Source organism: Chenopodium album, chromosome 18 (genome assembly GCF_948465745.1).
Source record: "Chenopodium album chromosome 18, dcCheAlbu1.1, whole genome shotgun sequence".
NCBI classification, from domain to species: domain Eukaryota; kingdom Viridiplantae; phylum Streptophyta; class Magnoliopsida; order Caryophyllales; family Amaranthaceae; genus Chenopodium; species Chenopodium album.
In genome coordinates, this window is record NC_137851.1 from 2,112,965 (window position 1) to 2,130,691 (window position 17,727).

Here is a 17,727-nt window from a genome sequence, read left to right on the forward strand (position 1 = left end):
ACACATTTAAACAAACAGAAATACCAGTAATAAATTTACACAAGTAAAGATGGCCAGAGCCAAATACTTTTGATCCAACATGATGTTAATACAACCTAGTGCCTGCAGCGCACATCCACATTAATCAGGTGTTTTCTTAAAATAGTGACCAATAGAGATTGCTACAAATTTGTACTTAGAATAAGGAAGATATCAAGAGAGACTGCTTACACAAGCAGAAATTAAGATCTTCAACACATTAACTAACCTGTAAGAGGCTGTTTATACTCCTCGATGATTCAAATGGTTTGTGTACATTAAAGGAGAGTCGAGAAAAGTACAATTCAGTAAAAGATAGTAATATAAAGTGTGCAATGTTTGATCATAATCGCAAGAAAAAGAGTTTGAAAAACAGTCATTGCAACATATGGCAGTATAAAACTTCATTCCTCAAACTCCAAAAAAACTCATTACATGGGAACAATTTCAACAGGTGTAAAAAAACAGTAGCACACTACACACATTCAAAATTTCAAACAAACAGAAACAAAGATACAAGTAATGTGATTTACAAAGGTAAAGTGGAGACATGATAGCCAGAGTGCATAAATAATGAGTATAAGCTAAGCACTGGCCACATGATACATTATTGTTCTAACAGTGAAGCTTCAAAAGCTTTCATAATCATGCAAAATCAAGAGATCTGTAAGTCTACCAAGCACTCAATAAATCATTGTGATCATTGTTGAGAGAAGAGCAAGCGACAACTGAATCATCCCTTAGAAGTATCCCATCAGCTGCCTCAGCGTTCCTTGAAAAGCAGCTAGTTCCCTTCAACCTCAAAGTTTGACGAGTTACAGCTCTACCGGAAAGAACTGAATGGTCCTTTACCATCATTGAACCCTCTGATTCTTGAGTGTTTTGAAGAGTTGTTTTCACATTCCCATCAGAGGACTTCACTTTCAATTCGTTTGATATGGTTGTAGTCATCACCTCTGTATCTATCTCCGGTCCAGGGATCGTTGAAGTTACAATCTGAAGTGGATACTGACGTTTTGATGTTCTTAAAGAGACCACTGTACCGTCTTCTGCTACCACCCTCACTTCTGTCTGCACCTTTACCTTTTGCTCAACAGTCTTTTGTGTACCAGCTCCTTGAAACTCAATCGAATTCTTGAATTTCAATTTCTGAGTTATACTAGTGGTAAAATTGCCAGTACTACAATTAACCCATCCAGAAGATTGACTCTTTCTCTCAGCTTCAATCTCAAATGATCCATCCAATTGCTTGAACTTGTACTCCCGCGACTCTTCATATTCAGATGGCTCACTAACAGCCACCATCCCCTCAACCTGAGTCGAGTTCTTGTCCACCCAAACGTGCAAATTCGCATCAACCAACCAAAAACTAAGCGAATTAGCCACCCCAAGCTCAAAAGTATGACTTTCTCCATCCAAAAGGGAACCCAAAAACGGGGTCAACTCAATATCATACGAAGGGAGATCAAATGCCCCAATCGCAACAATTGGATCCCAAGACAACGGATTGATTCCTCCGGTAAAGATAACCGGAAATGGCACCTCAAATGCCACCAATTTCCCATCAATCTTAACAAAAACCTCTCTGTATGCACCATTCCCTCGACGAGTATCCAACTTATTCATTTCAATGTATTGAGTAGGAGGATTTGAGTACCAAAACTCATCATCCCCATGAAATGAAACATACAATTCAAGCACAATCCTCTTAGAATTCATCGGAATTGCAACCCTTTTAAAACCTGGTTCAGATTCATTCTCAATCCTAAACCAATACCCCTGATCACCTTCTTCACCAACAGGAATCACCAAATCAGCTGGTTCTTCATAAACCCCACTACCCAAAACCCCAGATTCTAACCCTACCCTAACCCCAGAACCAAACCCTAATTTCCGATTCTTAATTTCGGCAACAACATCATCCTTATAAAACAACATAGTAAGACTAATATTATAAATCCCAGTAAATTCATCATTGACTAAATTCTCAAGCATCATAGAAAGAGAAACATTAGATTGTTCAAGAACAGAGGAATACCTAGTAACATCCTTGTCAACATTCCAGAAAGTTCCATTGTCAGAAGGTTCAGGGGTACTAGTCCGGAGAATCTCAACCCCAGAAAGCCAAACTCCGGCAATACGATCATACTGATTGCCAGAAACCTCGCCGGAAAGTTGGAGCACGACGTGAGACCACGGCGGAGGACAATCGACCGGCGGCGAGTAAAGGACGGTGTAAGGAGGTTGATTGTAGGTGTAAGCGAAGGAGTTGTTGAGGAGAGAGAGAGTACATTCTGGTGGCGGGAGTGGGAGGGCGGCGGTTGGGAGTGGCGGAGTGAGGGCGATGGATTCGGTTGCGGTGGTGTTGGCGGCGGAAGACGGTGGTTTAAGGAGGTGGTGGGGTTGTGAGAAGGTGGTGGAAAGTGAGGTGAGGAAGATGATGAGAAAGATGGTAGAGAAGTGGTGGGAGTGCATTTTGTTTGTTTTTTTTAGTTTGAATAATTAATTTTGTTTGATCAAAAAATGGAAAGTTTGTTGTATTTTTTGGGTTTTAAGATGAAGGGAGTTATATGGAGGGGTTTTGTTTGACTTTTTATTCCTTAGATTGGGATTTGTTTTTTGTTTTGTTCACATGGAGGGAAGTTGTAGGAAAAGATCCAATTCAAGAAAAATTATTCCCTTTATTTTTTTTTAGTATCCGTGACTATTTTGGTGAAAAAGTTTATATACATTCGGTTGTAAGATGTATAAGGTGTTATTTTGTTGCCAATTTGATGATTAAATGAGCAATAATCATCCTTAAATTTAGTCATCAAAATAAGAATTAGTTTCAATATATAATTTCAAATGTTATTATCTTATAATTTTTATTAATATACAGTTGTATGTGTTTAAGGTCAATTTAAACTCGTGTATTTGCATAAATGTCAGTCAAATTTTTTTGATTATTGTAAGAATAGAGCTAAGGAAGTATAGGGTAAGATGGAAAGATAAGTTTGCTTGTGAATTACGTGATTAGATCAGTATTGAGAGAAGCTAAGCTGTAAGGTAAGAAGAAGTTACTGATTATGAACTAATGGTTAGACTTGCATGGTTGAATTCAAATGTAGTAAACCATTTTCGACTTAAAGTACGTAAGGACTAAGGAGGTAAATTTTATTAAACAATTTAGAAAACCAAATTGTTTGTAATAATTGAAACAATAGGAAAGTAATTTGATGAAGATTTTACTTTATCGTAATCTATTACCTAATCTTAAGTTGCTCGATCATTCAAACTTGGGTTGATGATGACTCGAATTATCAGTGTAAGTCCGAATTGAAAATTCATACTTGAGATTGACTTTGAATTATAGAAATGATCTAAGTGTAATCATTTCAACCTTGAGCATGGCTTGTCTTATAATCACCTTAACAATAATTAGCAATATTAAAAACATGTAAAATTTACAATGAAATCCAAGTATGATTTATTGAGTGGAGTAAGCTAACCAAACTCGTGATTAACTTTATGACTTAACCTCATAAGTCATAATTACTCCTAGTGTCGTAACAAATTAAGAATAGTAATTATCAACTAATCTTACAAGTTTGATTACTTTTAATCTTTCTATGAAAGACATTTGAACTAATTCAGTAATAATATCCTACAAGATGTTTATATGATGAACTTTCACATAAAAATGATGGAAGTTTCGTTTGTTGACTTATCAATTGTGTAGGCTAAGTATATAATTAGATACTATTGTTATTTCTTCGTGATTAAGAGTTCGAATTAAGTAAGAACATTCTATCAAATTGCCGGCAAGCAAAGTTTTATGATATGATAATGATTAATGATATTATATATTGACGGGGTGTTCGCACTTCTTCGCAGGCCAGGAGGAGAGGAGGGGAGGGGTATTCCAAGTAGGAGTGTCAATTCGGATGATCGGATCGGGTCGAGTCGGGTAAATTTTTATAGTTAAGTCATACTAAATTATTATGTCCACGTGAATTCAAATCTGAATTGAATATTTTTTGGATCGGTTTCGGATCGAATCAGGTTGGATGTGCTTTTGACACCTCTAATTCCAAGGAGGACTATGGGAGAATTAATTGAACTTTTCTTTTTTTCAATTTCCTTTCTATAAATCTTAAAACAAATTTTCTCTTTTTTGAAATACATATAATTACATTGTGGGATATTCTCGAAATATAAATTGCCACCAATGTCATTTCACAAATAGCTTCATAGTTGATATAGTCATACAAACTTTTCTCAATATGGTACATACGGTACAATACTTTAGACTATTTTTGATATATGTTCAACATGACTAATACATAATGAAAGTGAGAATATATCTTGATTTTTTAAAATTTGTGTACGGAGATAAATGAAAATTCTATTGAAGAATTCAGTGCATAAAACTCTTCTTTTGTTTTATTATGACCAATTAAAAACAATAATATTGTTACCCATGACGTAGAGGAAGCATTGATAGATACATTGAAAAAAAAAAACAAATTTATTGATCGATTCTCAAATAATAACATTGGTTCACTTATGTTACTACATCATCAACAAAAAAAACACTTTTAATTTACACCAAAAAATTACCAAAAAAAATAAAAAATTTACAAAAGCTAAGGGTTCGTTTGGCATTGCTGTGGTTTTCTGTTTTTTAGTTTTTTGTTTTTTAAAAGTATGTGATATATGTCCCATAATGAATCAAAAATTATTTAAACTTATTAAAATCATGATAATTTTGAAAACTAACAACAGAAAAGTGAAAACACCTTTTTCTTGTTTCCTGTTTTTGGTTTTTGGTTTTTAAAAAAACTGGAAATTGAAAACCAAAAATGATGCCAAACAAGCCCTAAGGTTTAAAATATTGCATTTCCTTTTTTTTTTTTTTTTGTTTTTTTTTTGGCACAAAATATTGCATTTCCTAAATGGTTATTTTCAGTAGGTCTTCTTCATTTTCCTAGTACGAAGTATATTATATTTAGACATCAAGAGGTGGTAAGGATGGACATCTAAAAAACTCCTGGATTATTATCCATGTTATAAGATGCATGATGCTTATATTTGTCAACAGCCAGACAATTCCAGCTGCTCATTTGTTGATATGTTCATTTAGATTGAATTTATAATAATAATCAAAGACGACTAATTACAATATTAACTTTTGGAGAATGACAAATTATTAATATTTAATTATTTATTGATTTACTAGTTGATTCCAACTTCTTTGCCAATAAGAAGCTATTATGCAACCCCAACAGGCTAATACGTACTCTAATAGCATGTTTGTGGTCCAATGGGCCATAAACCCATCATCCATTGGGCTAAAATAAAGATGGCATTACTTATATTTGTGGTTCTTTAACCAGATTAGCTAGTAAGCTAGTGGCTACTGGTGCAGTTACATAGCCAACATAGGTACATAATTGCAAACTTGCACCAACTAGAATTACTGGTACATTTGCTAGTGAACAAACGACTCTAGTTGATACCCGTATAATCATATTAGAAATTAACACAATATATCATCATACATTCATACTTCGTATATTGTTTAGATTTATTTTGTGTGAATAGAAACAATTTCATTGCTTCCCTTTGACAGTCTCAATCAAGTGTTGGTATGTCAATTCCAATAATAAAATAAAGATGAAAGGGGAAAATACTTGATTGATGATCTTAATATTACAGTTGTGCTGTAGAATAGAATCTACTGCATTAGAAGAGAAATACACCACCACCGGTATGACGCATGGCCCCCAATGTTAACACAATTTTCCTCGTAATTCGTGTATCCAAACCCTGAAGGTTGGATTTGCTCAAGAACTGCTTAGATTTCAAAAAGAACTTTGTTTTTACGTGTTTAGGGTTCAATTATAAATAAAAACCATCATGATAAATTTTGGGGGCTAAGAAGTTTATATAGGAGTAGACAAGAAAAGAAGCCAATTAAAGACTTCCAAATCACGACACAATCAAAGGAGGACAAGTCTTTGATTTGGAGTATGGCAAATTTGCTCCAGAGAAGTTCTTAATGTGGATAATATTTTTCATGGATTTCCAACAATAACCACGTTACACAAAAAATGAAGTTGCAAAGATGCACATGCGTTTGCTAACAGTAAAAATAAAAACCACTCCTCAAAATTCCACTGTTGGCCTTTTGGCGGGGATTCTGTTACATACCCACTCTGACACACACTCCTCCTCCCTCACTCTCTCTCCACTTTCTCTCTCTTCTCTCCGCCATTAAAGCTCTATTTAAGCTCCTCTGAAGCTGCTTCACCTCCTCCATCTCCATCTTCTTCTATCTTACACTGAACTAAAACTGGAATTTAGCTACAATGTTCTACTCTCATCAACTGCTTGCTCGAAAAGCTCCACTTGGACAGATATGGTAACGATTTTTCTCCTGCATTCTCTCTGAAACTTCATCAAACCTTTAATTTTAGCTTCGATTAATCTATTATTGCTTTTGGTTGATTATTAGTAGTAGATTTTTCTAGCTAGGTTTTTCTAGTTCTTCCTCTGTTTTCGATTTTTTTTTTTTTTAACTTGAAATTTTGTTGGCGTCGATTTCCTACCTTCTAAAGATCTTCAAGTTCAACTAAAATGGTGATAATATTTTTTTGGTTTGGATTTTGGAATTATTTGTCCTCTGTTTTTGAAATTCCAAAATTAACTGGAATTTTTTGTTTGAGCCGATTTCTTAAGTAATGTAGTGTTTAATCTTCAAATAAAATTATGGAATTCGATAATATGATTTTCTTTTAATTTTTTTGTTTGATTTTTGTACTATGAGTACGAATTTGTTAGTTCAATCATCCTCTGTTATCAAAGGAAACTTAAAATTTTGTTTACATCGCTTTATTTTTAGTTTTATATTATCTATAACTATTTTCTTCAACAAAAATGGCTATAATATATAACATAGATTGGATTTTTGAATTTTCACAGTATGAGGACGAGTATGCTACTATGCTAGTTAATTTAGCTCGATTATGGAAATTATGTGACATAATGAACCAATATTTCTTCCAGAACGTCTTCAAATTCATGTCAATTTCCATTTAACTGCAAAATTTTTCTTGTTATTTTGCTCAGTTTTGGCAAAATTTGTCGTCATTAAAAATGGAATTACGATCAATGTTGTTGTTAATCAATTTAAGTTTTACTGCGAAAATTTTCTGCAAAATTAATCAATGGAGCTTCACAGTTCACTAAATTCTTCTCTCTCTGGGTATAAGGATGGCAGCAACAATGCATGCGAAGATGAATCGGAGAAAGCTCGATCAAATAGACATCATCCGAATATGGTTCATTTTCTCTCTCCTCTCTTTTTTAGGTCAAGTTTGATTTCTATTTTCTGACATTGTTGTCTAATTCTGAAATTTCAGCGAAGAAATTTTGAATCCTTCTGTACCAATGGCGCTGAGATTGTCTGGAATTTTAATGGGTATAATATACTTGCCGAATAAGTAACCATTTCTTTCTTATAATTTTCAGTTTTATTTATCCGAATAATTAAGTTTTTTCAATAATTGTATTTTTTAATTAGGTGGTGTGGTGATTGTTTATGAGCGCAAAGTCAGACTCCTCTATGGTGAGCATCATTTTAGTCGATTTTTCGAATTGATTAATACTCAATCATGTTTAATTAGCTACTAATTGTGAATTTCTGTTTCAAACAGATGATGTTAACCGTCTTCTGGTATGTAAATTTTGCTAATCTTATTTCTAGGGTTTTTTCTTTCATAATTCTGCTTATTATTGAGATATTGTGCTCAATTTGTGCAGGTTGAGATCAATTCAGCATGGAAGGTGAAACCTGCTGTAGACCCCACAGTTCTTCCCAAAAGCAAGAATCAAGCAAAGTGGGTCCTACATTGATTTCTCCCTTTGTATATTGTTTATTTCTGCTTTTAGATCTTTGGGTTTAATGGGGGTTTTGGTTGACTGTTTGTGTTGTATGTGCAGGTTTGAGGCTGTGACATTGCCTGAGAATCATGATGCAGATATTGGTGATGTTGAGCAGTCTATTGACTTCTCTAACAAATTTACCAGTAGTGCAACTTTCCAGCAAACAACTTATTTTGCCATGGTAAATTGAAGCACTGCACTTTATCTAAAGTCGTTCACTAGTAACCTGGGATGCAATTTATATACTTGCTATATGACTACTGTTTTTAAGAGCTGCACAGTACGGCAGTACCTAATGTATTTAACTCAAAACTTTTATTTCTCACCAAGTTGTTTAGACGCGTTATAAGAAGCTTGAGTAGGCTCATACAACGGCCAATTGCAACCCTTTGGGCACATTGGTATTAGGATTGAACTAGGAAAGTTCTTAATTGGTATAGTGCAAAATTCTGATCCACATACTCCTTATCAGCTTATAGGCTACGTACTAAGATCATATCTCACATTATGGTAGTGTTAATGTATTTTTGAGTCTTTTCTAGAGGCTGTGATATTCTGACATTTGTTGCAGCCTTAATTGCTGATAATTGAACCTATCTGTGATCTACCAGAGACTGGATACTATTGATGAGCTCACTGAGAGCTTCAAGGAAAAAGAACAGGATGATAGACACCATCAAGGTTTTTCTCTAGACACTAGTCCAACAAGTCCCCAATTTTCTGTCTTGTGGCTTGTGATTGTGTCTGTTTACAGTAGATTGTTTGTGTAGGTGTGTGCATAATGGATTTATATCATTCCGCCTCAGTGGTAATTAATGACCATCTAATTATTCTGCGTTCTGCTTATTGTTTTCTCAGCTGAACGTGCTAATATCACCTTAGATGACCCCTTTGATTCATATCAAGTAGGAGGAGGCCTCTATAATCGCTTTGAAAGGTAAATCCCAACTGCAGTGCTGAATGAGTCACGGAAATTTTTAACTATTTGAAGAAAAAAGCTCTTGAGCCTTTATGATGACTAACATGTTCAATCAGCTAATTATATTTTCTCAGTTGACAAACTTTTTATCTATTCCGTGCAGGTTTGATATTGAAGGAGATGAGGAAACACAAAATAACTTCCCGTCTCATGGGCAAACAGAAATCCCACCTGCTACTACGCACTCTCCACCTCCAGAAATGGAGCCACAGAAAGGTTGGTAGCATGACTGCATGAGTAACCAATGGGACAGATTTATCAATTCAGTGGATTATTACATGTCATATATTGATTTCCTCCATTCACCAATCTAGCACTAGAACGCATTTAACGACACAATATTAAAAATGAAAGCACAAAATTATTATCTGAAGAAGCATGCTCAGAAATAAACTGATAACTGTACAATTGGTGCTACATAGCTAAGCTCAAGCTCCAATGCTCCATCATGAAGAAGATTTAATAAGGCTTGATATTGTTGTTCTAGTATAGACAGAGATTAAAATAACTACTTGCTCTGTTGGGATTTTACAAAATGGATCTAACAAGCTAATTGGATGCAGATGATAGAGCTGGTGACGACGTTCCTGACCAACCACCAGTAGACCATGCTAATTTATCTCCTTCCCAATTCAGGGAGGCAAGACAGGTAGCTATTATAAGCTGTGTCGTGTCTGTGTCCTGTTTGGAAATGAAATGTAGCTGATTATCATTATAACCCAATTACAGAGACCACAGAAACATGTACAGAAGCGAAAGCCACAAAGAAGGAAAGCAAGGGAAGCTCCTCTAATAATGGATATTGAACAAACCATGCTTCCGAGCAATTTATACCAAACTTGGCTCCAAGATTCGGGTGACATACGGACCAACAGGCCCAAAATCGTAGAGGTTTTTCCCTCAAATATACTTTCTAATACTGTTAATTTATCATAGAAGGCATGCATACAGTGCTACTCTCTAAGAGTTGCTAAGGCAGGAAACTACTGCTATCAAGCTCACCTTGCAAATACTGTTTTGCAGCATAACAAAGCAAAATCAACTGTGAAGATAGCCAAACTAGTAGACCTGCCACCAGTTGCGCTATCTTGTGGTTTAGTTGGAAAATATGATGAAGTGTATTATCCACAACCGCTTCTAGATCAGTGGATGACAAGTATACAGCCTAGACAAGATTCACCTTCTGGTCAGTGTTTTACTCTCTCTCTCCTATAAGAGAATTCTAGCTTGGCTGTGAAAAATGTCACAACAAATTGAATTCCTTGTACAGGAAGAACTACTTCACCCCTTCCACCAGAACCATCATCATCCTCACCTCTCCCTGGACAAGACTATCGAGATCCACCAGAGATTGTAAGATTTTTTTTTTCATCTAGCTTTATATGATAAAACTCCATGTATGGTCAAACTGAATTTTTGCTTTTGAAGCCTATGGGGGAATTTGGCAATGGAGGTGCAACTGAAAGAGTAGCCTCACATGAAAGAATACGAAGCAACGTGGCCACAGGAATGGAGATACCTCTCCATGAATTCAACCTCATGTCTAATGGTGTGGGCACAACAAATCCAAATGCTGCAGTCACTAACTCAGGTATAATGAATGCTGCCTTTTTGATATTATTATATGATGTTGCCTTATTTTTAAGAAAAAAATACCAGATTTCAGATGTTAAGTTGAGCTTTATGTGTTATTACAGGAGCATCTGTTAAATCATTATCAGTTCCCAGCCCAGGTCCTGGACTTGACTTTATGTCTAACACCTCAGACAGCTATTCAGAACGGTTAGTACACAATTTAAAATGCAGTTCCTCTGTATAATTACTTGTTTTTCAAAAGGAATCAGATTTGTACCTCTTGATACAAATCTCATTGCTTTTTGAGAAAATGAATGAGATTCTGGACAAAAACATTAATTCAAATACGGTGCCTTAACTCATGATGGATTTATACATAGGCTTTGAGGTCATTAAAACTGCATTATTCCTAGGTTAAGAAAGAAAAGGCCTTCAACAGCAAGAGTTAACAGTGCTGGGCTTGAGTCACTGGATGAGGAGAACCAATGGATACATGATGCAGCAGAACTCAATCTTCCTTCATTTGGTGAGCGACAACCAAGCTTCAAGGTGCCTAGGCACTCTCGACATGGTCCAACCCCTGATCATGGTAACATACACTTGATATATTAGCTCTTAGCTCTTGCAGTAGCAATACTTGTGAGGAAATTTCAGACAATCTTATCACTGCTTGATGTTTGCAGAGCTGCTGGTAGAAACAGGAATTACTCAAACTCAGCGTGCTGCAATTGATGAGGAAGCTGAGGTGATGGCCAACAATATCAAAACGTAAACCCTGAGTCATTTCGGATTCTGTTTTACAAAAGCAAAATATGTTCTTATCTAAAATATTATGGCTGATCCCTGATTTGATAACTATCTAGGCATTTGAAGACATACTTCGAGACCCCAGGAGCACCTCAGACAGAATCATTGAACCAGCTAGCTTTTGGTATGAACAGGAAGCAAGCTGCACAGCTTTTTTATCAGACTTGTGGTAAACATCAATCCTCTTATAGCTTCACAAGCTACATTTTAATTTATGTTTTTATCACCAATGAGTTTAACCTCAAACTACTGACACAAAAAAACAAATGCGTTGCAGTTTTGGTTACGCGTGATGTCCTGAAAGTGCAGCAGAATTTGGCATACGGAGACATTAACATCTCTAGAGGAGCTAAGATGTGAAAATGTGTGCATTATAAGAGCTCAAATTCATCACACAACACCGAGATATCACACTTACTCTATCTCACTGATCAACACTCTACTGATTCAAACATTTTCAAGTATGCAGCTTGCAGAAAACTCAAAGGATTTTCAATACACTTATAGTCTTACAGAAGATAAAGGTCTTAGTCCATATTTCTTAATATATTGGTTACTGCATCCTAGTATATAAGATATAGAAAATTATTGACTTAAATTCATACAAAGTATATAGGAGGGTATATATGTTTATCGATACACTTGTCGAAAAGGCAGCCAATTAAACTCAGTGATGATGAATGTCTTATCCAGCTATACGACCTGATTATTATAATTATCATTAGCAATTTAAAGTGCATTGTATCTCCTTGTTTACCTGATCAGGATAAGGTCAAGTGTGCCATATATATTATACAATGATAATTTTTGAAAGATTTAATCATGTTTTATTCATGTCACATTTATAAAGGCCTCGATTTTATGTCTCTTATTTTCTTCCCATGATTTCAACCCCTTAAAATGAGATACGCTTATCTGGGAAAACTAATAAGAAGATTTAAATCTAGCTGACACGGTTTAAAACAGCTCACACTCCCTAACTTCTTGCAGTATATTATGGGTACCTCTTTAAGCTGTCTCCACATGCTTCATTTTCTTCTGAGATTTATTTGGTCAGCTGCTATACTTGATAACAATATTTCAGATTCACACCTACGGACGCTCTTGGCAATGACCAATATACTTATATGAGTGTGGCATCCGTCCAAAATTAATTGTCACATTTTTCACAGATATCTTTACAAAGTTCAATAGTGGATCCGTGTTTGGAAATCCACATATGAATCATTCCTCTTACTGACGATTTTTTTCTAGACATACTAAAATAGAATAGTACTATACACGATTGTTACCTCTGAACCAAAATAGGCAGGTTTGAACACAAAACCCTCATTTAGAAAAATCAAGTAATGCTGTATTGCTGTTAGCCCATGAAAAAGTAAATCAACAACTAGTTTCCATGATGAAATTTGCCAAATGGCAACTTTAAGAAATAAAAACTTTTTGTCGTGGTCCACATAATTGATGGTTATGCATATGGTTATGGCTCATAATTACAGTTTGTAATCATGTAAAACTGTAAATAATTACACCTAACATACTACACGTACGTATTGCATGTTTGCAATTTTGCATCACATTTCAAATGGCATCACATTTCAAATGCGTGTTTCTGCAACGGTATAATTTTTTGATCATGTTATTGTCAGCTAAATATTTTGGGCTTATAGCGTTCTAATTCCAGTGTTAAAGGATTTATTGAAATACTTTGGTTAGTTTGGTATGAAACTATGGGTGTTAGTTTCTGCCTGAGTTTAACCCAAAAAAGCCTGAGAAATCTAGCTTGTGGGGAGAAGTGGGGTAGTCTGTCTAGCTTGCCCAATCAAAGCGTTTGGGCCCTTTGAGACAATTGTGAGTCCTACTCCGGTAGTCCGGTACTCCTGAAGTTATACTATCTTTGTTTCATATTATTTGTAACGATCGTACTTTATATAATATGAAACGGAGGTAGTATTTCGTTTAATAGGATATCAGGACAAGTCGAGATAAATTATATAAAGATGAAACAGATAGACCCAAAGTTTAATACAAGCAGATATTTTTTCAAAAAAAAATTATTAGCAATCAGATACTTTTGGTAAGGTTGAGATATCATGCATTAAATTGATGATTACTTTCCTAAGAGGGAGATGCGGAGGGAATCAAGGGAAAAGCTATGTAAAGTCTAATTATTTTTGCAAGGTTAAAATTTCAGATGAATTATGTATTTATGTGCAATTCCTAAAGTAGGCACACCAACTCACCAAGTCACTAACCTCATTTACTTATGTAACTTATCTATAGGCATTAATTTATTTACTGAGTCCTTGTTATTTGATTATTTAATCCCTAAAACAAAGCTGATGGCAGTGGGTCGGGTTAAATGGGAGATCCGCCTCATCCCAGTCCAAGTGGGGCGGGGATGGAGGGAGGTTTGGCGGGTGATAGGACGGGTATGGGTCTAAAATGTGTATCTGTCATGGGTGATGGGACGAGTGTGGATTTTAGAGTAGACCCGCCGCATATCCGCCACGCCCCGTACCCGCCTTATCCCCACACCATATTTCCTTTAGAAGAGTTTAGAATTTATGAAACTTGATACCCTTAAGACCCATTAAGATTGAATAGGAAAGTCCCAATTTTTTTAACCTAATTTGGTATAATTGTCATTAATGTGATACAATAGAGCATCATGGCAATAGGTTTGGGACGGTTTTGGGGCGGGTATGAGGTGGGTATGGATATCCAAGTGGGTGATGGGGCGGGGATGGATCCTATCTTGTACCCGGTGAGGCGCGTATAGATATGGATATTGTATCCGCCACGGGTGATGGGGCGGGGATGGGTATAAGATTTTTAGACGGGTATGAATATGGAGGTACCATCATTCACATCCGACCCACCCCCATGATCATCCCTATTCGTAAGTCTACAATTCATGATCCATTGATCCATATTTTTCATTTGGAACTAAATCACATATATCACACCTAGCTTATTAGGCTTATGAGTACAATATTCTTCCACGAATTCAAATGTTAATTTTTATATACTCCTACTTGTCCTATATAACAATCGGTCTTGTATGGATAGAATTCGTAACTAATTTTTTTAGTTTACATTTTGAGTATGCCATTGCTTTTCAATAATTAGCTAAAATTATCCGTCTACTAACTTCATATTTAAGTGAGCTTTTGAAAAAGATGATAACATATTTATTAAAATCTCAAATTTATCAAAACAAAACTATTTGTCATATGATACAACTATCATAGCAATGGGCCAATGCCCATCAATCAATAATTGAATGGAAAACTAAAAATTTATTTTATCATTTTAAAATAATAACTTCAAATTTTAAATTCAACTTAGCTCGATTCAACCCATTTTCAATCATACTCCGTAACCGAAGACACAAGAGTCAATTACCACATGACTCACTAATGACACAGTCTCTCACATTACGCTATCTAAACACATCATCAAACTTCAAAGCACAAACAAGGTAATAAATCAACAAATTATCACCATTCTCATTAAATATTTTTTTAATAATAAAAATCAACAATTAATGCTCTTTTGCTCTTGCTCTCTTGCACACTTGCACAAAAACAAACTCACGAGGAAAATGAAACTCACTAGAACCTACTAATCCAAACCCATTTTCATCTTCTTCCATCCATTTTTTTTTTTTTTTTTGATATTATCCAATTTTTTTTCTTTCACCCCTTTAAAAACCTCTCACTCTCCCAAATTCATCAACCCATTTCAAAATTCAACCCCAATTATTTTTTTTTTTCATAAATTTTCTCTCTCCTAAAATGTGGGTTCCATGGGTGAAGAAATCCTCTGTTCGCACCCACACAAGATCACCCTCCTTAACCTTGGATGACCACCCTCCATCCTCACCAATTCATCTACATTCTCCCTCTTTAAAAGACATTGAAACCCTCTTCAATCACCACCCTTCTCCATTACTAACCCCACTTCACAAGCATTCTCTCTCCTCTGCTTCCTTCAGCCCGGCCCATCACTCTGTGTCCTTCAAGGACATCAACTCTCTTCTCTACGATGACCCGACCCGAACCACCCAACCCAGGAAGCCCTCTGTTTTCAACCGGGTCAGAACATGGGCCCACCGTCAGGCCCACCAGCCCGACCCGCCACCAGACTCGCACAACAAGGTGGTCGTCTACTACACCAGCCTCCACGTGGTGAGGAGGACATTCGAGGACTGTAAAACCGTCAGATCAATCCTGAAAGGATACAAAGTTAAAATGGACGAGCGAGATTTAGCGATGGATGCAAGGTTTGTTGATGAGTTGCAGAGGATAATTCCTTCTCCAACAGGGAAGAAGGCGAGTTTACCGACGGTTTATGTTGGTGGAAAGTATGTTGGTGGGGTGGAGGAGATCCGACGGCTGCAAGAGAGCGGAGAATTGAAGAGGATGATCCGAGGGCTGCCATTGGATGAAGGAGGGATTTGTAAAGTGTGCGGAGGTTATAGGTTTGTAGTGTGTCAATGGTGTGATGGAAGTCATAAGGATAAATCTGGGTTTAAGAGTTGTTCCATGTGTAATGTCAATGGTTTGGTTCAGTGCAATTTTTGTACTTCTGTTTTATTCTGATGTACTTGCTTAGTAAAATTAAAATGGTTTTTTAAAAAAAAAAAAAAAAAAAAAAAGAGAAGTCTTTTGGAGGTTAGTGGTGAAATAGATAAAAGGGTAAATGTGAAGCCGTGAAGGCGTAGGATTATGAAAAAAGTAGAACTTTTTTTTTTTTCTTTTTACAATGTTGGGAGAAACCGTCTTATTGAAATTGAATTTATGGTTACTCCGGCCTAGATTGATAGGAATAGATAAATTTGATGGTAGTGAATTTTTTTTTTTTTTTGAGGAAAGATGGTAGTGAATTTAGGCACAGAATTTTAATTTTATGTTTGTGATACCAAATTTTGTAAAGTAAAAATAGTTGAGAATATGAAATTGAATAGTGGAATACAGATATTTTCGGTATTTTATGTGTTTTTTGTTTGATTAAAATTTTCAATAATGTTGTTGATTATTATTAGTGAAGGGAAAATGTGTATCATATCTCCAGGAACTCAGGAAGATTTTAAGCTATTTACTCAGTATTTATTCCGAAGTTTAATTTTGTTGCTGGAATTGGGAGTCATTTGTTTTTGCGGGAGTCATTTGTCTTGGACTGGTGGTGATGGCAAAAATTACGATCAATTTGTCGTTTTTGCAATTTTAAATAATTATGGAGTATGTCATTAAATCGCGCAATAAGTTTTATATGATCGTAAAAAATTATCATCTTGTTTCATTCAAAATTTATTGAAATTTTAGAAGTTAAAAATGTCAACTAATGAAAAACAACACTTAGTATATTTTACAATATTATTTCACGATATCTTGCTTTTTTTTTTTTTTTGAGAATTCACGATATCTTTCTTAAAAACATCGCAATGTAACAAATTGTCAATGCCACGAGAAATTTTCCGTTTTATTATTATTATTTACAATAAAGGAGTATTTAATACTTCATAAATAATATCCCTTTTGTTGCATATAATAGGAAATAGAAATATGGAAGTAGTACTAGGTTTTTTTTTTCAAGTATAGTTTGGCATGAAAAAATTCCAAACAAGACTACAAATAATTCTGGGTTAATGTCGTAAGGCGTACGGAAATCAATCCAATATCAGCTCCTATATACTACCTCTGGTTTTTTTTTAGTTGACACCTCTTTTTTCACGCTTGTCAATGTACTATTTTTACGCATAATGTTAAATCTCAGTATTGTAAAATTATAAAAAGTGAATATTAATAAAATATACATTAAAATGATTTAAAATAAAATCCCACATGTCTGTTTTACAATAGCTAAAAATTAAAAATGTTTTTTTTTAGACAAAAATTACAAAAGTTAATCAAAGTACAGTTAATAAATAGTGTAAAATCAAATGGTGTCACGAGTCAGCAAGACTTTTAGATGACAAGTTAACTACTCCGTAGTATAGTTGATATCAACTTAAACAAATTGAATTGAACCTAGCATAATAAGTTGTGGGCAGACAATTGATTTGGACAACGCATTGGTTGATGTCTCACGTCTGATAAGGAAATTACAATAATAATGTGATGAAAACATGAAATTAAAATATCTATGACATAAGTTAAGGGGCCGGATGAAGTAGTATCGTTTATTTTAAAGGCAAAGGTTAACCAGCGATATATTATAGTAAAATTAACAATAATTACACCAATCGATGAGTAATTTTATCATGCATTCAGATTTTCATACGAAGTACTATTTTAAATATATTAACTAGTGTTTTGATCCAGGTGTTGCCCTGAGATGTTGATAGTGTTTTTTACTTTTTTTTTTTTTTTTTTTTTATATATTATTATTATTAAGTGTTTTAATTTTTTAGT

The 17,727-nt window shown here is 35.0% G+C and overlaps 2 protein-coding genes and 2 pseudogenes across 2 annotated transcripts; 3 read left to right on the forward strand and 1 right to left on the reverse strand.

Moving 5' to 3' along the window:
• Positions 1-475: 475 nt before the first annotated feature.
• LOC145592646 (peptide-N4-(N-acetyl-beta-glucosaminyl)asparagine amidase A pseudogene) lies at positions 476-2,545 on the reverse strand (annotated as a pseudogene).
• A 4,730-nt stretch (positions 2,546-7,275) lies between these two features.
• Positions 7,276-9,632, forward strand: LOC145590675 (sister chromatid cohesion 1 protein 1-like). Its single transcript, XM_081647087.1, has 10 exons — positions 7,276-7,343; positions 7,425-7,483; positions 7,586-7,630; positions 7,719-7,738; positions 7,825-7,901; positions 8,005-8,128; positions 8,559-8,700; positions 8,806-8,884; positions 9,030-9,142; positions 9,490-9,632. The coding sequence occupies exons 1-10, from the start codon at positions 7,276-7,278 to the stop codon at positions 9,630-9,632; spliced, it is 870 nt and encodes a 289-aa protein (XP_081503213.1).
• An 89-nt stretch (positions 9,633-9,721) lies between these two features.
• On the forward strand, positions 9,722-12,061 carry LOC145590676 (sister chromatid cohesion 1 protein 1-like). Its single transcript, XM_081647088.1, has 9 exons — positions 9,722-9,817; positions 9,950-10,112; positions 10,197-10,279; positions 10,355-10,517; positions 10,624-10,708; positions 10,915-11,090; positions 11,185-11,269; positions 11,365-11,477; positions 11,586-12,061. The coding sequence occupies exons 1-9, from the start codon at positions 9,722-9,724 to the stop codon at positions 11,666-11,668; spliced, it is 1,047 nt and encodes a 348-aa protein (XP_081503214.1). The 3' UTR covers positions 11,669-12,061.
• Positions 12,062-15,564: 3,503 nt separating this feature from the next.
• LOC145590677 (uncharacterized protein At5g39865 pseudogene) lies at positions 15,565-15,915 on the forward strand (annotated as a pseudogene).
• The last annotated feature ends 1,812 nt before the right edge of the window (positions 15,916-17,727 follow it).